The following is a 26,433-nucleotide window of genomic DNA, read 5'->3' on the forward strand; positions in this document are numbered from 1 at the left end:
TAAAAATGGACTCACTTGAGGTGTTATTAGGTGGCTCAGTCGGTTGAGCGTTTTGACTCAGTTTCCACTTAGGTCATGATCTCAGGGTCATAGGATTGAGCCCCACGTTGGGCTCCATGCTGGGTGTGGAGCCTGCTTAGATTCTCTCTCCCCCTCTTCCCCTTCCCTCCTGTGTGTGTGCAGTCTCCTCTTGCTCTCTCTCTCTCTCAAAATAAATAAATAAATAAATAATAATAATAAATAATAACTAACTAACTAAATAAATAAATAGAAATCACTTGGTGCTAGACCGTATGTGAGGACAAAGAAGATAGGCTTGACAAAGATGATTCCAGAGTAAACAAACTTGAGAACTGCAGAATAGATGTGGCTACTGGTAACAGATGGGGGAAACCATGAATGGTCCTCAGGTTTGAGGGAACCAGCCTGAAAATAAAAATACGGGTCAGGGACACAGAATCAAAACCCTACAGATACCCTGAAATACAGATAATCAGCTGTTTAAGGGAAAAAACACATAAGGAGCCACACTGTACATCCAAGAGATGGATGTGCATAGGTGTAGAAAGTATATTAAAGTATGAATGTTGGCATTTTAATAAGAATTAAAGTTTTCATGAGATATTAGGGTGGAAAATAGAGACTTTTTTTGCAGCCACTGTCTTTATAGGTGGTAATTAACTCCCAAGTAGAAATTAGAAATTCAGGGCTGACTTTCAGAAATACCACTGCTAAATGGATAGGAGAGAAGATCAGTTTGAAGCTCATTGGAGCCCAGGCTCTTGCCATCAGAATCCTGGTCCCCAAAAGGCCATTCTCATGACCCTGAGAGGTAATTCTGGCCTCTGAGAGGACAACACCCTAGAAGTCCTAGGTGAATATAAGATTTACCTTTCAATATTGACCTCTTCAGAGGCCAGCATTTGCTGTTGGTTTCTTAAAAGGCTGGGCCTATAGCCAGTCCAGTTGGAAGGCATGCTGGTAAAATAAGTCCGGCCTTTGTAGGAATTTGAGGAAAGAAAAGGGATATCTACACAATCCTTTCGACAATCTGAAGAAGTAAGGTATTAGCACCCTTTTACTTTATTTTATTTTATTATTTTTTTAAGATTTTATTTATTTATTCATAGAGACAAAGAGAGGCAGAGACACAGGCAGAGGGAAAAGCAGGCACCACACAGAGCCCGATGTAGGACTCAATCCCAGGTCTCCGGGACTGATTACGGGCCTGGGCTGCAGGCAGCGCTAAACCACTGCGCCACCGGGGCTGCCCCTATTATCACCCTTTTAAACACGAGTAAAGAGGTCCAGGGAGGTTAAGTAGTGTGCCCCAGGACACATAGCCAGGAAATGATTGAGCCAGGATTCAAACTTCGGCTGTGCCATGGCCTCGCCACCCCATACTGCTCTATTAGTTTAATCTGCTGAAATGCTTCTCTACATGGACAGAGTAATTATCTGAGAACAACCAGAGATTAAGGACTAGATATTTTCCAAACATAATAATAAAAATAATAAAAATTAAAAACTTACATAACTCTTACCATACGTCAGGCACTGTTTTAAGTGGTTTGCATATTGTTAATGTATTTAATCTTATAATGCCCTATAAGAGAAGTCTATTATTATCCTCATTTTGTAGATAGGAAAAATGAGGCACGAGAGAAGTTAGAACTGTTCAAGGTCATATACCTAGTAAGGAGTAGAGCTCAGAGTCCACACTTTTAAAGGCCATGCTATATTGTATCTCAGAAGTCGACCCTGGTGAATATAGCAAAGGCAGATTTAGCGGACTAGAAACTAGATTTCAGGGGGAAAGAGTGCCTATAAAAAAATGTTTTTATGTTACTTAGCGAAGATTAGGAATAGATGTTGGGTTTTGTCAAATGAAGGGTTTTCACTTTTTAGTTTGATATGTTGTAATTACTTTGGTTTTCAAATGTTAAACTAACCTTGTATCCTTAGGATAAACCACACTTGGTTTTGATATATTTTCCTTTTCATATATTGGTGGATTCAGTTTACTAAAATTTTGCTTTAAAAATTTGCATCAGTTTCCATGGGGGATGCTGGTCTGTATTTTTCTTGTATATCTGCCTGGCTTTGGTATCAGGGTAATACTGACCTTACAGAATGAGTTGTGAAATATGTCAGTATTTTTTAAAAAGAGTTTATGTAGAATTGGTATGATACTTTTCGTAAATGTTTGTAGAATTCACCAGTGAAACCCTCTAGGCCTGCAGTTTTTGATGTGGGAAGGTTTTTAACAACAAATTTGATTTCTTTAATAGATCTGGAGAAATTCAGATTTTGTATTTTTTGAGTAGGCTCTAATAGTTTCATCTTTCAAGGAATTTGTCCATTTCATCTAAGTTGTTGAATTTATTGGCATAAAATTAATTGTAATATTTTCTTATCCTTTTTAAGATCAGTAGACTCTGTAGTGATGTTAACTCACTCACTATTGATATTAGTAATTTGGGTTGTTTTTTTCCTGGGAAGTTCATCTTGGTTTTCTTTCTTTAATTGAAGGACAGTTGACAAACAATATTGCTTTCAGACGTACAAGGTAGTGATTAGACATTTACATACATTACAGAATGATTGCCGTGATAAGTATAATCATCTGGCACTATACAAAGATATTAAAATATTTTCTACTATATTTCCTATGTTTTCAATCCCTGTGACTTATTTTCAACTGGAAGTTTGTACCCTTTGATCCCCTTTACCAATTTTACCTATCCCCTACACCCTTCCTTCTGGCAACCATGAGTTTGTTCTCTGTATTTAGGACTTTTGTTTGTTCATATGTTTTGCTTTTTTAGTTTCCACATAGGAGTAAAATCATGTGGTATTTGTTCCTCTGACTTGTTCACTAGCATAATGTCCTGTAGGTCCGTCCATGTTGTTGCAAATGGCAAGGTATCATTCTTTTTCATGACTGAGTAATATTTTATCGTGTGTGTGTGTGTGTGTGTGTGTCCGTCCCAAATCTTTAACCATTCATCTATCAATGGTTATTAGATTGCTTCCATATCTTTTGGCTATTGTAAATAATGCTACAGTGAACATAGGGGTACATAAACCTTTTTTTTTTCTTTTTTTTTTTTTTTAAGTAGACTTCATGACCAGCATGGAGCCCAACTCCAGACTTGAACTCATGTCCCTGAGATCAGGACCTGAGCTAAGGGACACCTAAGTGGCTCAGCGGTTGAACACCTGCCTTTGGCCCAGGGTGTGATTCTGGAGTCCTGGGATCGAGTCCCACATCGGGCTCCCTGCATGAAGCCTGCTTCTCCCTCTGCTTCTTTGTCTCTCTCTGTGTGTGTCTCTCATAAATAAATAAATAAAACCTTAAAAAAAAAAAAAAAGACCTGAGCTAAAATCAAGAGTTGGATGCTTAACCAACTGAGCTACCCAGGCACCCCATAAATATATCTTTTAGAATTAGTGGTTTCATACCCAGAAGTAGATATGCTGGATCGTATGGTATTTCTATTTTTAACTTTTTGAGGAACTGTTCTGTACTGTTTTCCACAGTGGCTGTACTAATTTACATTCCTGTCAGTGGTGTACATCAGTCTCTTTATATGCTTGTCAACACTTGATATTTCTTATTTTTTTGATACTGGCTATTCTGAAAGGTATGAGGTGATCTCTCATGGTTTTGACTTGTGTTGCATTTCCCTGATGATTAGTGATGTTGAGCATCCATTTTGAGTTTACTTTTGTATATGATGTAAGAAAGTGGCCCGGTTCCATTCTTTTGCATGTAAATGTCAAGTTTTCCCAACTAATTTGTTGAAGAAACTGTTTTCTCCCCATTGTATTATATTCTTGCTTCCTTTGTCATATATTAATTGACCATGTAATCATGGGTTTATTTCTGGGCTCTCTATTTTGTTCCATTGATCTTTTTTATGCCAGTACCATACTGTTTTGATTATTATAGTATTGTGTAGTATAGCCTGAAATCTGGGAGTGTGATTTTCCAGCTTTTAGCTATTCGGGTCTTTTCTGGTTCTATATAAATTTTAGTATTATTTGTTCAAGTTCTGTGAAAACATGTTATTGGTATAGCAAATAAGGATTGAATTGAATCTGTAGATTGCTTTGGGTAGTATGGGCATTTTAATGATATTAATCTTTGCATTTATTCATGTCTTCTTTGGTTTGTTTCATCAATATCTTATAGTTTTCAGAGTATAGGTTCTTCACCTCCTTGGTTAAATTGATTCCTAGACATTTTATTCTTTTAGATTCAATTATAAGTGTGATTTTTTCCCATAATTTTTCTGCAAGTTACTGTTTAAAAATGCAACAGATTTTTGTGTATTTGTGTACTGCCACTTTACTGAATTCATTTATTAGATCCCACAGTTATTTGGTGGAGTCTTTGGGGTTTTCTATATGTAGTATTATATCATCTGCAAATAGTGACTGTGTTAATTCTTCCTTTACAGTCTGCATGCCTTTTATTTCTTTTTCTTCTCTGATTGCTATGGCTAGGACTTCCAGTACTAGAATAAAAGTTGCAAGAGATGCATCCTTGTTTTGTTCCTAATCCATTGAGTGTGATAGCTGTGGGTTTGTCATATATGATGGCCTTTATTATGGTGAGTTATGTTTCCAGTGTACCCACTTGGTTGAAAGTTTTTATATTAATTTTGTCTTCTGATTGGTTACAGAAATTAAACCATTCTTGCATCTCTGGAATAAATCCCACTTGGTTGTGGTGAACGATTCTTTTTTCTAATGTCTAGATTCTTGCCTTATTTTCCAGAGTCAGGATTTCTTTCTTTTTTTTTTTTTTTAATTTTTTTATTTATTTATGATAGTCACACAGAGAGAGATAGAGAACGACAGAGACATAGGCAGAGGGAGAAGCAGGCTCCATGCACCGGGAGCCCGACGTGGGATTCGATCCCAGGTCTCCAGGATCGCGCCCTGGGCCAAAGGCAGGCGCCAAACCGCTGCGCCACCCAGGGATCCCCAGAGTCAGGATTTCTAACTATCTTGCCAGAACATGCACATTTGAAATTTTATTGTTTTCTTTTTTAATCTTGTTTTATCCATCATTCTTAGCTGTTTTCTTTTTCAATTCCGGTTAGTTAACATATGGTGTAATATTAGTTTCAGTAGTAGAATTCTGTGAGTTTGTCACTTACATACAAATTTTACAGGCAGCCTGGGTGGCTCAGCGGTTTAGTGCCTGCCTTTGGCCCAGGGCGTGATCCTTGGAGACCTAGGATCGAGTCCCATGTTGGGTTCCCTGCATGGAGCCTGCTTCTCCCTCTGCCAGTGTCTCTGCATCTCTCTCTCTCTCTCTTTCTCTTTGTGTCTCTCATGAATAAATAAAACAAAAACAAAATTTACATACAAAATCCTCAGAAGTGTCCTCCTAATACCCATCCCCCATTTAGTCCATCCCCCTGCTCACCTCCCTCCAAGCAAACCTCAGTTTGTTCTCTATAGTTAAGAGTCTGTTTTATGATTTACCTCTCTCTTTTTTTACCCCTATGTTCATCTGTTTCATTTCTTAAATTCCACATATGAGTGAAATCATACGGTATTTGTCTTTCTCTGACATATTTCACTTAGTATAATATACTCTAGCTTCGTTCACATTGTTGCAAACGGCAAGATTTCATTTTTTTTATGGATGAGTAATATTCCATTGTGTGTATAGATACATACAACCCCCACGACTTCTTTGTCCATTTACCAGCTGATGGACATTTGGGCTCTTTCCATAATTTAAATATTGTCGATAATGCTGCTATAAACAGGGTGCATGTGTCTCTTTAAATCAGTATTTTTGTATCCTTTGGGTAAATTCCTAGTAGTGCCATTGTTTGGTCATAGGGTAGTTCTATTTTTAACGTTTTGAAGAACCTCCATACTGTTTTCCAGAGTGGCTGTATCAGTTTGCATTCCCACCAACAGTGTAAGAGAATTCCCTTCTCTCTTGCATCCTGGCATTGTTCATTCTAGGCATTCTGACAGTTGTGAGGCGATAGCTCATTGTAGTTTTAAGTTGTATTTCCCTGATGAATGATATTGAACATCTTTTCATATGTCTGTTAAATTTTTTTTTAAGATTTATTTATTTATTCATGAGAGACACAGAGAGAGAGGCAGAGACACAGGCAGAGGGAGAAGCAGGCTCCATGCAGGGAGCCCGATGTAGGACTCAATCCCAGGTCTCTGGGATCCGGCCCTGGGCTGAAGGCAGCGCTAAACCACTGAACCACCCAGGCTGCCCTTAAGATTTTATTTATTTATTTATGGGAGACACGGAGACAGAGGCAGAGACACAGGCAGGGGAAGGAGCAGGCTCCATGCAGGGAGCCCGATGCAGGACTGGATCCCGGGTCTCTCCAGGATCACACCCCGGGCTGAAGGCGGCGCTAAACCACTGAGCCACCCCGGGCTGCCCATGTCTGTTAATTATCTGGATGTCTTCTTTGGAAAATATTCATGTCTTCTGCCCATTTCTGAACCATATTATTTGTTTTTTGTGTGTTGAGTTTGATGAGTTCTTTATAGATTTTGGATACTAACACTTTATCAGATATGTCATTTGTAAATATCTTCTCCCATTCTGTAGGTTGCATTTTAGCTCTGTTGATTATTTCCTTCACTGTAGAAGCTTTTTTATTTTGATGAAGTCTCCATAGTTCATTTTTGCTTTTGTTTCCCTTGCCTCAGGAGACATATCTAAGAAGTTGCTACGCCGATGTCAAAGAGGTTGCTGCCTTTGTTCTCCTCTAGGATTTTTATGATTTCAAGCGTCACAATTAAGTCTTTCATCCACTTGAATTTATTTTTGTGTATGGTGTAAGAGAGTAGTCCAGTTTCATTCTTTTGCATGTTGCTGTCCAGTTTACCCAACACCAAGAGTCTTTTTCCCATTGGGTATTCTTTCCTGCTATGTTGAAGATTAATTGACCATACAGTGTGGGTCCATTTCTGGGTTTTCTGTTCTCTTCCATTGATCTAAAAACATATCTGTTTTTATGTCAGTACCATATTGTCTTGATCACTACAGCTTTGTTAAATACCTTGAAGTCTAGAATTGTGATGCTTCCAGCCTTACTTTGCTTTTTCAAGGTTGCTTTGGCTATTCGGGATCTTTTATGGTTCCATACAAATTTAGATTGTTCTAGCTGTCTGAAAAATGCTGGTAGTATTTTGATAAAGATTTCATTAAATGTGTAGACTGCTTTGGGTAGTATAGGCATTGTAACAGTAACAATATTTTGGTTCTTCCAGTTCATGACCATGGAATGTTTTTCCATTTCTCTGTGTCATTTCCATTTCTTTCATAGGTGTTCTGTAGTTTTCAGAGTACAGATCTTTTACCTCTTTGGTTAGATTTGTTCCTAGATATCTTACGGTTTTTGGTGCAGTTGTGTTAGACTTTGTTTCTTCCTGTTTCACTCTTGGAAGATCGTTTCTAGGAATTTGTCCATTTCTTCTAGTTTTTTGGCACATAGTTTTTCTTAGTAGTCTCATAATCCTTTGTATTTCTGTGGTGTCAGTGGTGCCTTCTCTTTTTCATTTCTGATTTTATTTGAGCCTTTTTTTTCTTGATAATTCTGGCGTATATTACTTTTGTCTTTTCAGAGAACTAACCCTTAGTTTCACTGATCTTTTAGTCGCTCATTTATTTCTGCTCTGATCTTTGGTATCATTTCCTTTCTGCTAACTTTGGGTTTTGTTTGTTATCCTTTTTAGTTCCTTTAGGTCAAGGTTAAATTGTTTGAGTTTTTCTTGTTTCTTGACATAGGCCGTATTATAAACTTCCCTCTTAGAACTGCTTTTGCTGTGTCCCAAAGATGTTAAAATACTGTTTCCATTTTCATTCATCTCAAGGTTTTGTGTTTTTTGTTTGTTTGTTTTATCTCAAGGTATTCTTTTTTAATTTCTTCTTTTATTTCTTTGTTGGCCCTCTGGTTGTTTAGTAGCATGTTGTTATGCCTCCATGTGTTTGGTTTCCACTTTTTTTTTCTTGGAATGGATTTCCATTTATCATACCATTGTAGTCTGAAAAGATACCTGACCATAAATAGGAAGAATATCACAGGTATGGTCAGCGTGCAGGGGTTTGGTTCCCAGATTGTATCTCTCTCCCTTCTGTCCTTCTCAGTAAGTCTTTTTCTTTGTGTCTTTGACATGGAAGAGTTGTTCTCCAAATCCTCTCAGGTTGTTTTCAGAGAGGGATGCTCTCTATGTAGTTGAAGCCTCCTCGTCTCTGTGGGAGGAGGTGAGCTCAGGATTTTTCTATTCTGCAACTTCCCTTTGTGATTTTTTTTTCTCGATCAGTTTGCTTATAGGTTTATCAGTGTTACTGATCTTTTCAGTTTTAGGTTTCATTGTATTTTCTGTTTTTTTTTTCTTTTGTATTTCATTAGTTTTGTTTTATGTTGTTTAACTTGCTCTTCTTTTTCTAGCTTAAAGTAGAACTTGAGGTCATTGATTTGAGACTTTCTTGTTCTCTGATATAGGTGTTTAGTGATATAAATTTCCCCTTAAGTACTTCTTTAGCCATTTCAGATTCTGATACATTGTAGTTTTATTTTCATTCAATTCAAAGTGCTTTCTAATAATCCTGTGATTTCTTAAAATGGGCTATTTGATAGCCCATCCATGAACTATTTTTTTTATTTTTATTTATTTATGATAGTCACGGAGAGAGAGAGAGGCAGAGACACAGGCAGAGGGAGAAGCAGGCTCCATGCACTGGGAGCCCGACGTGGGACTCGATCCCGGGACTCCAGGATCGCGCCCTGGGCCAAAGGCAGGCACTAAACCGCTGCGCCACCCAGGGATTCCCCCATCCGTGAACTATTAAGTCTGACATCTTGGTCTTTGTTTTCTGTTTGTCCCACCTCTTCCTTTTTTTCCTTTTTCTGCATTCTTTTTGAGTTATTTTTCTGTGCTTTCATATTATCTTCTTTGGCTTATTAGCTATAATTCTTTGTTATTTTAATGGTTATTTTAAGAGTTCTCATGTATGTGTTTAGCCATCATAATCTATTGTCAGGGATCGTACCTCATTTATAATTTGAGTACTTTATAATGAATAGGTGCTTCCATTTCTCTTCTCTGGTCGTTATATTGTTATTGTCATATGATTTTCTTCTGTGTCTATTGTAAACCTCATTCTGTGTTGTTAATATTGCTCTTTAAACAATTGATTATCTTTTAGAGAGATTTAAATATGTAGTTACCCAGAGTTACTATTTCTGGTGCTCCCCCATTCCTCTGTTTAGATTTTTATTTCCATCTGGCATCAGTTTCCTTCTGCCTGAAGGATTTCCTTTAACATTTCTTATCGTGCAAGTCTGCTGCTGATGAACTCTTTCAGATTTTTGTAATATCTGGAAACTCTTTTAGGGTAATTTGATGCGGCATTTGTAGGTCTTACTGAGTTTGGTTTCTTTCCTGTTTAGGGATCACTGTCCTTTGTTGCTAAATGTCCAGATGTTTTGAAAACCATCGTTTCATATATTTTGTCTGTTTGTTGTTGTTGTTTTGGGCAGGTGGTAAATTTGGCCCATGTTCTCTCATCTTGGAGGGTGAAGTTTGGCCAGGAATTAGAGAAAAGAAGTAAAGTGGTAGCTGTACAAAAGTAGTTAGCAAGTAAAATGCCTTTTGAAGCTTCTGGGAGGAGCATATTAAATCCACAGTGGTGGTGATCATCTCTGAGGACTTTCCTTAGTGACCCCTGTCTAAGCCCTCGTTTGGTAGTTTTGAGCATGTTGGCTTGGCTGTGAGTGGGGTCCAGAGCTTGCATGGCAGGAGCAGCACCTTTTTGGAACTGAGGAAAAGCAGCAGATGTGAAATAACTTCTAGAAGAAACAGCCAGGGAGAGACCCAGGTTGGAGTCGAAGAAAGGGTTTGGGAAAAGCTGGAGAGTACCTCCCCACAACTTGGTGAATTGAGGTGCTCTTTAATTCTTATCTATGGAAGACTTTCCTGCTTGCATAACAGTGAGTATAATGGGGAGCCTGATCCCACAAATTAGGTCCTGTGATTAGGGAGCATACTGTGATCGTGAGGCTCTTTTCTATACCATGTAAAATTCAGACAGAATTGTTTTCATATATGACTGTTCTGAGCAGACAACATCCCATATCTGTTTGCCTACATAGGATGAGTGAGTAACGAAAAGAAAATGGGGGTAGGGGGTGTCTTAGTTTGTTTGGTTAGCCATAACAACAAAGTGCCATCGGCTGGGTGGCTTCAACGACAATTTATTTTGGCACAATTTTGAGGCTGGAAAGTCCAACTTCGGGGACCCAACAGAGTCCAGTTTCTGGTGAGGGCTTCTTTCCTAGTTTGCAGTCACCTTCGGGTGTGTCCTCACATGGCCTATCTTCAGTGGGTGTGTTGGAAAGAGAGATCTCGCTCTCCCTTTTCCTTTTCTTATGAGGCCACCAATCCTACTGGATTAGGACCCTCCTCCCTCATATGACCTCATCTGACCTTAATTACCTCCTAAAAGCCCTATCTCCAAATACTGTCACATTGGCAATTAGGCTTCAACCTAAGAATGTGGGGGTTGGGGGACAAATATTCCGTCACTTGCAGAGTGTATGATTCCACAGCTACATAGGCATCTAACAGGTGTGATTCGAGTCTTTAGTCAACCCGTCATTTCTGGTGGCCATTCTCTCCAGAGGCCCAAGCCCTGGTAATAGCCCCTTTATGACAGACCAAAAGCTTTCAGAATTAGATTTGAATTCTAGTTTCTTGTTGAAATGGATAGAAGTGGCCTGGACATACCTTTTCAGTTATTGTCGATTCTGTGGGAAAATGATGGGTCTCCTGACAGATTTCCTGTATCTTGTCTCCAGGTGCTTCTTTGTGGCCCAGTTGGTCCAAAGCTGCATGAACTTCTTGATGATAATGTATTTGTTCCACCAGAGTCGTTGCAGGAAATGGATGAGTTCCACCTTATTTTGGAATATCAAGCAGGTAAGAGCAATGAGTAAGTAATGGTATGAGACTAGGCGGGGGACTGTGTGTTGTCCAGCTGAGGTGTGACTGTGCTAGAAATTTATCTTTGTAAATTGGCAGGACCTTTTCTTGCCTGACCAAAGGTTTCCTGACCTGGTTCTGCTGAGCTGATGCTGGCCATTGTCTTGAGAATAGAGAGAATTTGAGCACTGAAGAAAATTCTGAGATATACAGACAGAACTGATCTGAACCCTGGAGATATCAGGCTGTAGGAAAGTTGGCATCTTGAATCAAGATGAAAATTATTAAACACACATGTACAAAGTTTTTCTTTCTTACTAAGGGAAGAGAAGGGCATGTAACATCTGTTCAGCATGGTGCTGGATTCTGCTCCAGGCTTTTCTGGCCAACTGTTCCAAGCTGCTCGGGATTGATTCCAAGCCCCTGGCAAACTTCCTTTGAAGCATTTTATTTTCCCTTGGGTGTGTAAGTGGAAGGGTTTGTATTTAACAACACTTATATTATTTCCCATTATATACTGTTCCGGTGTTCATCAGTCCAAATCCGGCCCAACCGGTGTCCCTCCCAGAAGATTTTGTGTGTTACGTAGACTACAGATCTGATTCTTAGAGAACCCTAAATACTTAAACATATTTTAACTGTTTATCTAATTCTTTGTATTTGCTGTTGTCTCTTTCCTTTGCTCAGAACTCCAGACTCTTGAAATTTTGACTCAACACATTATTAACTCAAGTTAAAGACTCAAATATCTAAACAGACTGATTGGTCCCTTAAAACACTGCTTAATAGGCTCAGTGAACTGCTTCCAAGTCGATCAAGAGAACCTCACCTCCTAGAGTAATTACCGTAAGATAGGAAATAGAGTGTTTCTTGAAAGTTAGGCTTTCTCCATGTTCAAGAAAGGAATTGTGTCTGGTTATCTTTCGGGTACTTATTGGAATCAGGAAGTTAGGAAGGGCTAAGCTGTGAACTTTATGAACAAAAGATTGCTGTAGACAGTTCACATTTAATCATATCCAAGTTTTGAGTTTCTCAGAAACTCTTCCTGCCTGAAGATTGTGGTAAAGGTTCACAGGTACTGAGGGCTTCTTCATGAAAGGCATGAATGGGACTGTTGACTGGAAGGGTCTAGAAGAGCTAAAGATGTGCCTTGCAGGTGCTGCTGCTGCCAGTCCCAGGTTCCCTTCCCTTGCACCCTGCAGGTGCACACATCATGACCCGGAGACCTCTCTGGTTCCTGGTTTCTGTCATTTTCCATGGTCACTGCAGGGAAAGAGGAGAGACTGCTCTCTTCAACCAGATTTTCCTGTTGGATGTGACAGTTGTGCCACATGTGGAGGGAAGAAGACGGCACAGCTTATCCTGAAAGGAGACTGTCTCCATCCTTGGGCTTATAAACCCCACACTTCAGTTTTTCTGTTGTGTGCCTTATTTTGTTAGTACAAAGCAGGGCCCTCCATTAAACTTCCTGTGAAGTTACATTTTCACCAGCTTCTAGAGGGAACTCAGTCTGGTGGCAGAAAACATCAGGTCATTTGTCTTAACAGAAATCCATCCCCAGCTTCTCACAAATTTAGATGACTAAATTCCCAGAGGGGATTTTTCCCCAATCGTTTCCTCCCTTTCCTCTACCAGACTTGCCCAAAGAAGCCTGTTTTCAGATTTCGGGCTGGGGACCCACACACCACTATGTAGGTTTTGCTGACATAGTGGCCAAAGGGCAGGACGGTAAACTGAGAGAAGGGATGGCTCGGAGAAACACCTTCTGAGCTCTGAGAATGGGGGGGGGGGGGGGGGGGGCATTGAGGCTCCAGGCTTGCCCGGTCTGCATTCCAGTCATTTCGCCTCTGGGATTGCTCGGTTGTCCTGTGTCCTTGGGAACAGCCAGGGAGCAGCCCTCTGCTTCTCTCCATGTTTCTGCTTTGCAGAGGCCTGTTTATTTTGCCTCTCTCTTCTTCCCTGAGAAAATTCAATTACTTTGAGTGCTGCATGTCTCTCGTCCCCTGGGGTGAGTTAGGCAGTGCTTCTCAGAGGCTACACCCCGGGAGGGGCAGGCCCTGGTCTTGCCCTCAGGAGGATACTGATGTGGATTTCTCCCCTCCTGTGGAGTCTTGTCAGTCGGGGAGATGCTGGATTTGGAGTCCTACCTGTATTCTCTGTTGTCACAGGCCATGGAAGTCCTCAGTACTCTCGTTCGCTTATTCTTTGCTCATCCATTTGTTCCCATGTTGCGTGCAGGGGCGAGGCAGGGGGAGCTGGTGACAGAAGGCGCGGGCCCTGCGGGTGATTACCGAATCGTGTGCCTCGCCCTTGAGAGGGCCCAGGGGAGGAAGCACCTGAGTCTGCTGGGGTTGGCAGAGTTAGGAAAGGGTTCTCAGGGCAGGCGTCCTGGCTTTGAGTCTTTGAAGATAGAGCAGGGTCGGAGTGTTGCCCTCAGCTGTGTGGACCATGATTGTGTGTTTTCTCTGGAAAAATGATGAGACGAGGGCCACGGATTAAAGGAATATGGCATTGTGACCAACGTAACCCTTGTGCTGGGGTTTAGTAAATAGGAAATGTCTTTTTCTGCTTTCATAGATTTTTATAGAAATGACCCACATATAAAATGTTTTTTCGAGGAATGGATTCAGTAAAGCTGAACACAAAGTACAGGAAATTTGGGCTCTCCCACCCTTGACACTTGCTCCAGAATAAGGCCTGCCCTCACCCCCACATTCCCTGTGGAGAGGGAGGGCTTCTGTTTGAAGAGGCCTGTTGCAGGAAGGAGGAAGGCCTGTGCTGACCACAGTTAACAGATCAGCCTGCAATATGTGGAAACCCTCTGCTATGGTTTGTCTGCCTCAGGGACAGACTTTCTGAAGGAATGTCCAGTAACTGATAGAAACCAGTGAAAACCTAGGTTTCGGTGTATGAGCTCTAACTTTGTAAATGAGCTGAGTCCTTTACTTGGAGGGAAAGCTATATAAACCCACATCGTGAATCCTTGCCCCTCAGTCTCTGGAAGCACCACCGTGCTGGCTGGGGGGCAGGAGGAAGTGCCCTAAGCAGTTGCAAAGCCTCGATGGCCCTTGCACTGACTGAGTTTGAAGATTTTCTGCCGAGTGTTGGGAGAAGAAAGAGCACTGCACTTAATAAAACCTCCGGTTATAAGGCTTCACCAAGTGAGCCTGGGGAAGGCCCGTGTCGCTGGTCCTGCTTTAGGACCCCAGCCATAGCGCGTTCCTCTGGAATGCTTGGCAGCTATGGGGTCTTTATGGGTGGTTCCCCCACTCCCCCCACCTCCCGCACATCAGGATCTCCAGCAGTGCGTCCCACCCCCTGCACATGTAAAAACTCAATTCCCCAGGAGGTTTTGCTGCAGAGCCTAGGAGGGAGAGTCACTCCTGTGGGTGGGCATAGATCCCAAACTCCTCCCCCGACCAGAAGACCCAGCCAAGGGTGGATCTGGCCTCCTCTGCTTGGATCAGTGTAGCAGATGCTGAGTGGGCACTCCCGCAGGGGCCTGTGATGAGTACTGCGAGGATCAGACACGTACGGTGTTCCCTTCAAAGAGCTGGGGTTCTATTTGGAGAGATGTGGCGTGATGTGCGAAAAGTTAAGTAATGGTGTAAGTTTGAATACTCGTTCAGAACAGAAGAGAGAGCGCAAAACAAAATGATATTCACCAAACCATGTGAAAGGAAATCTCTGTGGATGCTCAAAGTGGTGAGAGTGCACCTCGGGCTGGAGCAGTCAGCGGCCACTTAGGGAGGAACTAGCACTTGAACTTGGTCTTTTGAGTAGTCATTATTGCAGAGCAGCTTGCTCAGAGGAGACGACAGCAGCTAGATGCTCTTACCTCCTGGATCAAGTGCCAGGAAACCACCAAAGAGGAGGAGTTAGGGCGGAGGGGCTGCCATCAGCAAGACTCTTGGAATTCTAGCCTCTGTAGGTCCCAGCTGCATGAAGGGGGCTCGGGGCCCCTCTCTGAGGTGGGAGTTGCTTCGAGAAAGGTAGTGTGTCCTGTATACAGGGACGTGCACAGTGTGCACCGGATGCTAGTATTTGGAAGTCATGCTACTGTTCTGTGACCAGGAAGGGACACGAGCATCCTGTATCTGAGAGCTCAGCGGGCAGTAGAGCTTTCCTGGGAGTACTTTCCCAGCCCCTGACAAAGGCACAGATAGCCCATGCTGTGTTTTGTTGGGTTGGGGTTGGGTTTTGGTTGATTGGTTTCCTTACTGACCGCCATCCTCCTGGCTGCAGCGCCGTGCTTGGCTAAGCCATCGTGGCTGGCCTCCACTCAGCCAGAAGCCCGTCTGCCCAGAGCCAGGGCTCCAGTGAGGCCCCCGCCAGCCCCCACAGCTAGGAGACTTAAAGCCTCTTCCTTTTCTTCCCACTGTGTCAACTGGGCTTTTCTAGGGGAGGAGTGGGGCCTGTTAAAAGCTCCCCATGCCAACCGATTCATCTTCTCCCACGACCTCTCCAACGGGGCCATGAATATGCTGGAAGTGTTTGTGTCTAGCCTGGAGGAGTTTCAGCCAGACCTGGTGGTCCTCTCTGGATTGCACATGATGGAGGGACAAAGCAAGGAGCTCCAGAGGAAGAGGCTCTTGGAGGTAATAGCACTGTCACAGAATTTCACAGATCTCAGCTGGCACTGTCCCTGTTTCTCCCTCTCTTGGTGTCTGCAGCTCATGCTGCCTGGTCCTCGGTCCTGGCCTCCCCGGGACGATGCCCCGATTAACCGCAGCCGCTCTGACGCCGGCCTCCTGCTGCGGGGCGGCGCCTCCTGCTGGGGTGGCGGCAGCTCGGGTAGGACAGGTCAGAACCTCCTCCTGCCTGAGCCTCTGTGCCCTGTGCGACGCGGAGTGTGGCTCCAGCCATGGTGTGTGTCGTCTGCATCCTGCGTGTCATGCGTGTCATCTCTTCACACCAGCTGTGCTGCGGTTCCTCAGTTTCTCAGCCTGGGCCCCCGGGAATAGGCTGCTCCCTGAGCCCACAGGGGCGGCTCTTGGTGCTGGTCGGGAGGGGCGTCCCTCATCCCTTGTCTGGAGGCTGCGGTGACCCCTGGGGCTTAGAGCTTTCATGATGATGCAAAAAAGGCAGTGACCAGAGGTACCACGTCTCGGCCTCAACCCTTTCTTCCCTCCTGCGTGAGTTCTGTTTCTAATGGCACCACTGCACTCTTCTCTCTGCAGGTCGTGACCTCCATTTCTGACATCCCCACTGGTGTTCCGGTTCACCTGGAGCTGGCCAGTATGACCAACAGGGAGCTCATGAGGAGCATCGTGCATCAGGTAAGCACAGGGGTAGCGTGTGCAGCCTTCTGAGGGTAAGCCCTCACCCTCAGGAGGCCTTGCAGGGAAGTGCCCTTGTCCCGTGGGGCCAGCTCTTGGGGCCCAGGGGCCGGCTCACTGAGGTGTGGATGTTCTGTTGCTCAGAGCTGGGTCTGTGGAGAATCCAGATAAGGAACCAGAGCCATCCTGGAATAGCATCTCCCACTAGGTTGGAAATATGTCCGCATAACTGATGGATTTGTGGGTCCTGTTTCTCCTGGAATAAAGAAGTTGGATGTGAATGGTTTTTGCAGTAGGACACAAAGGAGAAAACCGAAAGCCCAGTTCAGCTGCTTTAAATTGAACTTCCAGAAGTTCAGAGGAGAGGAACATTGGGGGAGCTTTACTCCCTCACCACCAGGCACCCGGGTGTCCGACTCCTGCCTCTGGGCGGCCCAGGTGATTAGATAGACCTGGGAGTACAGTGCTTCAGAGGACAGGCTTTGGGAGCCGGGGTTGGAATGCCAGCTTCGCCGCTCTCTGGCTTTATGAATGAAAGCAAGTTATGTAACCTTTTATTATTATTTAATTTTTCTAATGGGTGACACATTCATATGGTCCAACCCCAGTAGTACTAAGATACACAGTGAAGTCTCCCTCCTACCACCTGTACCCTTGGCTTCGTCCTTGTGCTCCAGAGTCACTGTACAAATAGAAGCAAACATGGGAGTATTTCCTTAATATTTGGTCCCTTTTTATCCCAAAAGATAGCACAGTGCACCGCATATAGACAGTTGTGCACGTTGCTTTTTCTCACTGATTGGATTTTGGAGGCCTTTTCTCCATCATCACTGGGTCACATCCTGTCTTTGCACAGCCAGGCAGTGAAAGGGAGTATGTGGGTTCCCCAGGCTACTCCCCCTGCACCGTCTCGGTGGGCATCTTGGTTCTGTCCTTTGCTGAACCAAACGGGTGCAGCAGAGAACCTTGTATGTGACTTTCATTTCCCCGGGAGCAGTTCTGTATGTCTGATGAATTCGCAGGAGTATGGCTGCTGGGAGAGCAGAAAAGGTCTTCGTGACTTTAATGCCGCCAGCATGCCCTCCGCGAGAGCTGTCCCATTCACCTCCACTAGAACTCTTTACAAGTGCTATTTCCTCATATCCTTGCCACCAGGACGTGGTTAGAAGCAGGCATTCTTTGACCAGTCTGCCAAGTGAAAAATATATGAGACTAGTTGTGGGTTCTTTTAATAGACTTTACTTTTTAGGGCAGTTTCAAGTTCATAGCAAAAGTGAGTAGCATGTGGTGAGCTCCCATGTACCCCGCGACACACACCTGCCACCTCCCCCACTGTCGGCACCCTGCTGCCCATGGTGTCGCCCACAGTGTTGCTGCCATGAGTGCCCAACCCTGCGCTCACATGGTCACTGCCCACAGTCTGTGGTTTACATGAGGGTTCACACTTGTTTTTCAGTGTAGTTTTTTTTTTTTTTGAAAGATTTTATTTATTCATGAGACACACACACAGAGAGGCAGATACACAGGCAGAGGGAGAAGCAGGCTTCTTCAGGGAGCCCAATGCAGGACTCAATCCTGGGACCCCGGGGTCATGACCTGAGCTGAAGACAGACAATCACTGAGCCACCCAGGCGTCCCTCAGGATAGTTTTTAATTTAAATTTCTCTTCTAAGGTTATCTTTCCACTTTTTAAAAAAGCCATGTTTATTTCATTTTCTGTGTATCTGTGCAACGTTTCCGAGCCTCAGTCCTTGTATCTGTAAAACAGTAGATGCGGTGGCTCCCCTTAAGACTAAAACAGGCTCGGTGGCTCCTGTTCAGACCCTGTTGTAGTTACTACTAAATGCGGTCTTCCCTAAGCCTCTCCTTGCTTCTTGGAGTTGTGTCCACAGCACCACGTGACCCTGTGTGTTGCTAGGGCCTTGGAACCGAGAGCCCTGTCCCACCAGTGGGCAGAGCGTCTGCTGTGCGCGCAAAGTCTAAAGCCAGGCACCATGGACAGAAATAGGAACTAGGTGCCCCTCTGCCCTTTGTCTCCCAAGTGATCGTGAAGGTGTGATTAGAGGTGTAGCCAAAGCAGTGACCTGTGACCATCACTTCCCTGGCAGAGAGTCTCGTGGGAAGGATGAAAGACACCGTAGTGCCTGCCTTCCCTGACCGTCGTCACTGGCTGTGTCCTCAGGTCTCTTGAGAGCCACGTGTCCATCAGAAAGAGACTTCCGTTGTGTTTCTGTTAGCAGGTCTTTCCTGCGGTGACTTCCCTGGGGCTGAACGAACAGGAGCTGTTGTTCCTCAGCCAGGCAGCGTCTGGACCTCACTCCTCTCTCTCTTCCTGGAACGGCGTCCCCGACGTGGGCATGGTCAGTGACATCCTCTTCTGGATCTTGAAGGAACACGGGAGGAGTAAAGGCAGAGCCTCAGACCTCACCAGGATCCATTTCCACACGCTGGTCTACCACATTCTGGCAACCATAGACGGACACTGGGCCAACCAGCTGGCGGCCGTGGCGGCGGGAGCACGTGTGGCTGGGACACAGGCCTGCGCGACAGAAGCCATAGACGCCAGCCGAGTGTCCCTGCGGGCACCCCCCGAGTTCATGACTTCCCGTTCGGAGGCGGGCGCCAGGATCGTAATAAACCCCAACGAGCCAGTAGCAGAGTGGCACAGGGAGGGAATTTCCTTCCACTTCACCCCAGTACTGGTGTGTAAGGATCCCATTCGAACGGTGGGCCTCGGAGATGCCATTTCTGCCGAAGGCCTCTTCTATTCAGAAGTCCGCCCTCACTCCTAGGAAGGTGGCTGTGGGTGGTTTTTCTGGAGGAGAGCTACTCGATTTAAGAGTTACAGGAAAAATAGGAGGAGGGCTGTCGAAACAGTTTCTAGATCTAATTGAAAGATAGCCAAAGAAACAACAGATTCAACTGTATCAGATACATTCCAGCCTGTTGACAATTACACAGAAACATTTCAGGTTTTAATCAGAATTCAAGTATCTACTAACGAGACTGGATTTTTTTTTTTTTAATGTTGTGTGTTAGAGGGGTAAAACTTGATCCCCGTATCCCCATCTTACGCAGCGTTGTCAAGTACTTCAGGCCCGCCGTGGCTCTGGAGAGCACGTCAGCTGGAGAAAGCCCTGCCCCTTCGCCAGGTGCAGAGGCACATGCTCACTCACCCGTCCTCCCCGTCTCCCGCGAGGCCCAGCTTGAGCGTCTCGTGTTCCCTCTCTGCTCTGCACTCATGGGCAGGACCGTGATGTCCATTCAGTGTTATAGTGAAAATATTTCGTGAACACACCTGAGTCTTCTCTCAAACTTAAGACAGAGCCACATGTAAGGACAACACTGTCGCTCTGTGCTCCGCTGTCACAGCAGAGGCCGGGAGCCTGGCTCGCCTACGGGGCGGCCTCGGGGGCCTCTAGGCTCTGCCCTCCTGTCCAGCTCCCGAGGTGGTGGGTGGCTGGTCAGAGGCCACCTTATCCCCCGGCCCTGGACGTGCTTTCCACACTGGAAGACTGATCTTTGTTCGTTCTGATCCTTGAAGGAATTTGCTTTTACAACTGGAATATGCTTCTGTGTGTGTAACCGGTCATGTTTGTTTGATGTTGACCCACCACATCCATTAAAAAGTTTTACCTCATCAGAGCCCCAGGATCATGAATAAATCGGTCACACGTTACGTATTTATTTTTTTATAAGTCAAGGAGACTTCTGTGTGCTTTTAAATCTATTAAAAACAATTTACATTTCAGGAATCCTCAGTCTACTTGTGATTGATTCCGTTTCTCCCACCACGGCTCCGGAGCCAGATGAAGTAGGAATCCCTGTGATCCTGACGAAGCTGTGTGTTGCTCTGCTCTCAGGGGCTGGTCTCGCCTCGTGCTGAGCCCGAGCTGAAGGTCTGCTGTTGGTTTAAGGTGACGAGAAGACCACAGTGTCAAGTAGCCAAGCCGTTACGAAACCGCGGTTTGAAAGAGCAGGATGAGCCTTCTCGGTTGTTCGAGGAGCAGTCTGAACACGGCAGCGGGGCAGGCTCGCCCAGCTGTGGGGCCGAAGGAAAGGCCTCGTTACTCCTTCAAAGACCGCGTAAGTCTAGAGCTAAGTCTAGAGCTCTAAAGTCAAAGCAAGTAGCTTATAAAGGAAATTTCTGGCCCCTCCCTCACCAGTCTCTGCCTCCAAGCTCAATTACAAATTAAACACCCAGCGTCTAGCCTATTTGTATCAGAAAGGCTTAAGTGAGAAGAGATTCTGTTTTCTCATCACGGTAAACCATTGGGAACCCAACGACTGCGACTGCGAGCGGAGCCCGGAGATGTTTTCCACGGGACTTTTCCCTCCTCCGCCTCGAGCTGTGGCTGCCCTGCCCCCACCCGGGGTCCCAACACGTTCGCTCTCCCAAGCGAACGTCAGTAAGGGCAAGCACTGGGGCCTTAGAGCAGTGCTTTTCAAAAGCTGGGCCTTGAAGTACTTCTAGTCACTAAATCAGTGTGGTGGGGAACACGAAGTGTCAACGCATCAGCCAAGTGTGACTTTCTGCTCGTGAAGCTTTATGTGTGTCTGGCGAACGTGCGTAGCTAGGCCGTCGTGCCCCTCAGAACGGCCCACCCTTGAGAAGGCAGCTAGGCTTTGGAAGGAAGACGGGATGTCACCCGACAGGCTTCATGGAGGGGAGCTGGCAGGGCCGGACAACCCGCAGGCAGGGCCGCAGCCTCCGAACTGCTCTACAAAGCTTCCCACGTGATACAACGAAGGCTGAAATCCCGTGGAGCAGGATAGGGTGCCGGTGAGCCGGGGGCCTCCCTACCAATGTTCGCACACTCACTCTTTGCTTGAAATGGTTTCACCCCCGCCGCCTCCCGGGGAGGGCGAGGTGCCAGCACAGGAAGCACACGTTGGGATGAGAATTTGGCCAAAAACCAGTCACTGCCATCGTGCAGACGGAGTTTGTATTTTACTCTGTGTAGTGGGGGGCGGTGGGTCGTCCGTTCAGGTTCCGGGCAGGGTGCTGAGAGGGTCGGGACTGCAGGTCAGGGCCGGGCCACCTTTACTGAGCCTCGCTTTGCTCACCCAGAGAACGGGGTGCACAGCGGCCCCTCCCCAGAGGGTTCCTGATGATTTAAGGAGAATGCGCTGCAAAATATTTAGCACAGTATATGGCACATATTTAAAAGTTTTTTTTTTAAGATTTTATGTATTTATTCATGAGAGACAGAGAGAGAGGCAGAGATACAGGCAGAGGGAGAAGCAGGCTCCATGCAGGGAGCCCAACGTGGGACTCTATCCGGGGTCTCTAGGATCACGCCCTGGGCTGCAGGTGGCGCTAAACCGCTGCGCCACCGGGGCTGCCCCCATATTTAAATGTTTAATGATTGTCCATTACTATTACCAAACTGAACAGGCAGTTTCCTGGGTCTCCTTAGAACCGTTTTATTTTATTTTATTTTTTTAATAATTTTTTTTTTAATTTTTATTTATTTATGATAGTCACACAGAGAGAGAGAGGCAGAGACACAGGCAGAGGGAGAAGCAGGCTCCATGCACCGGGAGCCCGATGTGGGATTCGATCCCGGGTCTCCAGGATCGCGCCCTGGGCCAAAGGCAGGCGCCAAACCGCTGCGCCACCCAGGGATCCCTCCTTAGAACCGTTTTAAAACCTTGAAAAGCCACCACAATGACAATTTAACATGTCACTCATGTTTCCTAGGTAAAAATTTTCATTCAGTGGAGCTCCACAGATTTCAGGTGTACTGTTTGGTGATTGAGACAAACGCATAGGCCTGTCCAACCCAAATGCCTGTCCAGGTACAGAACGTTCCCATCACTCCAAAGTGGCCGACCTGTTTCACGCCTGCCAATGATGTTTGACAGTTCTGGTGGCTTCTCTCTGCCAAGACTTGGAGGCGTCCGTGTAATTTGTAGCCATCTCGAAGGGTGTGCAGTGGTATTTCGCTGTAGTCTACGCATCCCCCGATGATGAATAATGAGCATTTGGGGTTTTTTTACATGTTTATTGACCATTTGTGTGTCTTGGTGAAGTGTCCAAATCCGCTTACTCTTTTTTCTTTCCAGCTGAGTTGTTTTGTGTATATTGTTTGGGTGGGTTAGTTTTATTACTATTCTTACTATTCTTGAGTTGTAGGAGTTCTTTATATATTCCCAGTCTGTAGACAGGTGCTCATTTTCTTCCTGGCCTGCTGGTCTAAAGCACCGAACTGTTCCTATCATGCTTGTTGTCTCATTATTTTCTTCTAGGAACTTTGTAATTTTAGGTTTTACATTTAGGTCTGTAATCCATTGGGAGTGACCTTATGGATGGTGTTAGGTTGGGATCAGATTCACTCCTTTCCACAGCTGTGAACAGCTGTCCAGTTTGGTGTTCACTTTCCTTTTCCCATTGCACTGCCTTCTTGCCTTTATCAAAAATGGCTGTGGGCACCTGGGTGGCTCGGTGGCTGTTGAGCATCTGCCGTCGGCTCAGGTCATGCTCCTGGGGTCCCGGGATCGAGTCCTGCGTCGGGCTCCCCACGGGGCGCCTGCTTCTCCCTTGGCCTCGGTCTCTGCCTCTCTCATGAATAAATAAAAAATCTTTTTAAAAACTGCCTGTGTAAGTATGGGTCCATTCGTGGACCGTATCGTCTTACTATTTGCCCACCCCAACACCAGTACCACACAATTGCTCTCTGGTCAAGCCTTGAAGTGAGGTGTCAAGTCCTCCCGCTTTGTCCAAGATCGCCTCGCGTGCGCGAAGTTCGCTGTATTCCCTCCAGTAGAACCAGCTCATCACTTTCTAACCCAGACCCTGTTGGGCTTGTGCTAGGACCCCATAGACCTATTTGGAAAGAATTTTTTTTCTCTTAACAAGAGTTTGTTTTTCAGCTCTGTCCTCATTTAGGGTTTACTTTGCTCTTCTTTTTCTAGCTAAAGGTGGGGGACCGCTCTCACTGATTGTCTGCCTTTCTTCTGTTCTAATAGCAGCGTTTATAGCTAAAAGTTTCCTTGTAAACACTGCTTTTAGCTGAGTCCTACAACTTGTGATCTGCTTTCATAGTATTCAAAATATTTTCTCTGGATTTCTTTCTTGACTTATGAGTTACTACAAGTGTGTATTAGTTTCCAAATAGGGTTTTTCTACGTATCTGGTTAATTTCTTTTTTTTTCCTATTTAAAGACAGGGTTTTTTGTTTTGTTTTGTTTTGTTTTGTTTTTTTTATTTATGATAGTCACAGAGAGAGAGAGAGAGAGGCAGAGACACAGGCAGAGGGAGAAGCAGGCTCCATGCACCGAGAGCCCGACGTGGGATTCGATCCCGGGTCTCCAGGATCGCGCCCTGGGCCAAAGGCAGGCGCCAAACCGCTGCGCCACCCAGGGATCCCTTTTGTTTTGTTTTTAAAGATTTTATTTATTTATGAGAGACCCAGAGAGAGGCAGAGACACAGGCAGAGGGAGAAGCAGGCTCGGCTCCATGCGGGGAGCCCGCTGTGGGACTCGATCCCAGGACTCCGGGGTCACGCCCTGAGCCCAAGGCAGATGCTCAACCGCGGAGCCACCTGGGTGTCCCTCTTGTTAATTTCTAATAGAATTTTACTGTGGTCAGAAAACACACTGAATATGAGTCTTTTCACTCCGGGTCCTGCCGTACGGCCCGGTGCATGTGTGTCCTGCTGAAGAGGAGCACTGGTGAAGGATACAGTCTGCACGCTTACTGGCCGCAGCGTTCTGTGAATGTCAGGGAAGTTGAGGGGCTTTAAATGTCCTTTTACATTTATTGTCTAGTTCTAGCAACTGCTGAAAGGGGGAGGGGGGTGCTAACATCCAACCAAAATTGTAGATTTAATTCTATTGATTTTTACTTCACGTGTTTTGAAGTTATGCTGTGAGGGGCATACATATCTGTTATGTTTCTTTTCCTAAATTGAATTATTACTAAATATCCTGATTTCTGGTCATGCTCCTGGTTTTGAGGTCTACTTTATCTGACCTTAACCTAGCCCTCCACACTCAGGCCTGTAGCTTGAATGATAGAGCTTTTTCCATTCTTTTGCTTTCAATAGCGGATTTATCCTTTCTCTACTTTTTAATTGGAATTTCAGTCCAGTTTTTTAATCTAATTATGCTTTAGTACAATTATATGGACATGACTGGATTTACATTTAACATTTTGCTATTTATTTTGTCTTTGTCCCATCTTTGTTGTTGTTCCTTGGTTCTTTCTTTCCTGCCCTTTAGGCAAGGAGGATAGTAGTGGGATATTTCTTAGAATTTTAATTTCCTGGGGTGCTTGGCTGGCTCAGTCGGAAGAGTGTGCAACTCTTGATCTCAGAGTCATGAATTCGAGCCCCATATTAGGTATAGAGATTACTTTAAAAAATAAAATCTGGGATCCCTGGGTGGCGCAGCGGTTTGGCGCTTGCCTTTGGCCCAGGGTGCAATCCTGGAGATCCGGGATCGAATCCCACATCAGGCTCCCGGTGCATGGAGCCTGCTTCTCCCTCTGCCTATGTGTTTGCGCCTCTCTCTCTCTCTCTCTCTCTCTCTGTCTCTCTCTCTCTCTGTGACTATCATAAATTTAAAAAAAAAAAAAATCCTAGGGGCGCCTGGGTGGCTCAGTTGTGTGACTCTTGGTTTCAGCTCAGGTCATGATCTCCTGGGTTGTGGGACTGAGCCCTTTGTGGGGGCTCTGCCCCCTGGGGAGTCTGCTTGAACATTCTGTCCCTCTGCTCCTCCCCCAACTCTCTCTCTCAAATAAACCTTAAAAAAAAAAAAACTTAAAAAAAATTTAACCTTCCAATCGTAGAGTTTCATGTACCCCCTTCTGTTAGTCACAGTGATACATGTTAAGTCTCACAATCCTTTGCTTGGAACAGTCACAGCATTTTTTAAAAATTAGGCCTAGCTAGTGCTTTATATTTAGCTTCCTGTTTCCATGTGTTGTCTCTGGAGGGTGGTCCAGTGAGCCTCCCTGCCTTTCTCAGACGATGAGGATTCTTCCTTAGAAACCAAATGATCGTGGGGCACCTGAGTGGCTCACTGAGTTAAGTGTCCAACTCTTGTTGATTTCGGCTCAGGTCACCGTCTCAGCATCGGGACACTGACCCCCTGTTGGGCTCCATGCGGAGTGTGGAACCGGCCTAAGCTGCTCTCTTCTGCTCCTTCTGTCCCTCTCTCCTACCCTTCTCCAAAAAAGCCCCACAAAATTATTATAATCCCCTGTACTACTATTACCCAGTAAAAGGGCACTGGTCCCATACGCTAGTTTATACTTGCACTTTCCAGCCATCTAAAACCACACCTGTATCTGTGGTGGTGTATGCTGCGTTTCCTAATTCTGTGAAAACCTGTGATGACATGAACTTCCATACTAGAAATGAGAATTGCTCCTCTCTCATCAGAGTGAATGCGAAGCTGCAAACCACATGCCCAGAAGACCGGCAGGTGCAACCTAGGAGGGCCAAGCTCTAAACAATGTGGCCTTCAACTGCGCAGGCCCACTTCTACACGAATTTTTTTCAGTAAATGCATTGGAAATGTTGAGATCTGTGACAGTTTGAAAAAAACCACATAACCTAGAGATAGCCAAAAAAAATTAAGAAAAGTGGATGTCATGAATGCATGGATAAGAGCAGGAGCTTTGCATCCAGACCTGGGTTCAAATCCTGATCCTGCCACTTTCCTTGGAAAACTCATTTTACCTCCCCCAACCTCAGCTTCCTCTGTACGGAGAGGGGCTAACGGTGTCGCTCTGCTGGAAGGGCTCAGGGAGACCGCTCCCTTCCGTGGCCCCCAACACCACTCGCCTGCGTTGGTCTCCTGTCACAGTCACTTGCTTCTGTCTCCTTTGTGGGCTCTTCGGCTTCTCCCTTTAACTACTGGTCTCTGGTCTCCCTGTTCCTAGCTCTCCTCTGGGCTCCTTTCCAATCTGTGTTTTCCACGAGCCACCCAAGTGAAGTTACTCCGGCATCTTTATCCTCCAGCCCGATTTCACACCCGAAACCTAGCTATTCAAGTGTCTGACCGCCCCGTGTCTGAGGCACACGCCGCTAACCTGGACTCTCGGCCCTCCACTGCGAGCCCCCAGAGCTGTTCTTCCCTGGTTTGTGGGGAAACCGTGCCCCCAGGGGCAGCTGCCCACCCCACGCCCCGTTCGCACCTGCTTCGTCACTTC

The 26,433-nt window shown here is 45.3% G+C and overlaps 1 protein-coding gene across 2 annotated transcripts in view; it reads left to right on the top strand.

Moving 5' to 3' along the window:
- ADPGK (ADP dependent glucokinase) overlaps positions 1-19,950 on the top strand; it is a 32,367-nt gene extending 12,417 nt beyond the window's left edge. The window contains exons 4-7 of one of the 2 annotated variants that reach the window (XM_041740031.1): positions 10,869-10,989; positions 15,394-15,590; positions 16,173-16,271; positions 18,509-19,950. In XM_041740031.1, the coding sequence (XP_041595965.1) occupies positions 10,869-10,989; positions 15,394-15,590; positions 16,173-16,271; positions 18,509-19,063 (972 nt within the window). In that variant the 3' untranslated portion in view covers positions 19,064-19,950. The remainder of the gene's footprint in view (positions 1-10,868; positions 10,990-15,393; positions 15,591-16,172; positions 16,272-18,508) is intronic. The other variant, XM_041740041.1, reaches the window with a different exon arrangement.
- The last annotated feature ends 6,483 nt before the right edge of the window (positions 19,951-26,433 follow it).

This window comes from Vulpes lagopus, chromosome 2 (assembly GCF_018345385.1).
Source record: "Vulpes lagopus strain Blue_001 chromosome 2, ASM1834538v1, whole genome shotgun sequence".
Lineage (NCBI taxonomy): Eukaryota > Metazoa > Chordata > Mammalia > Carnivora > Canidae > Vulpes > Vulpes lagopus.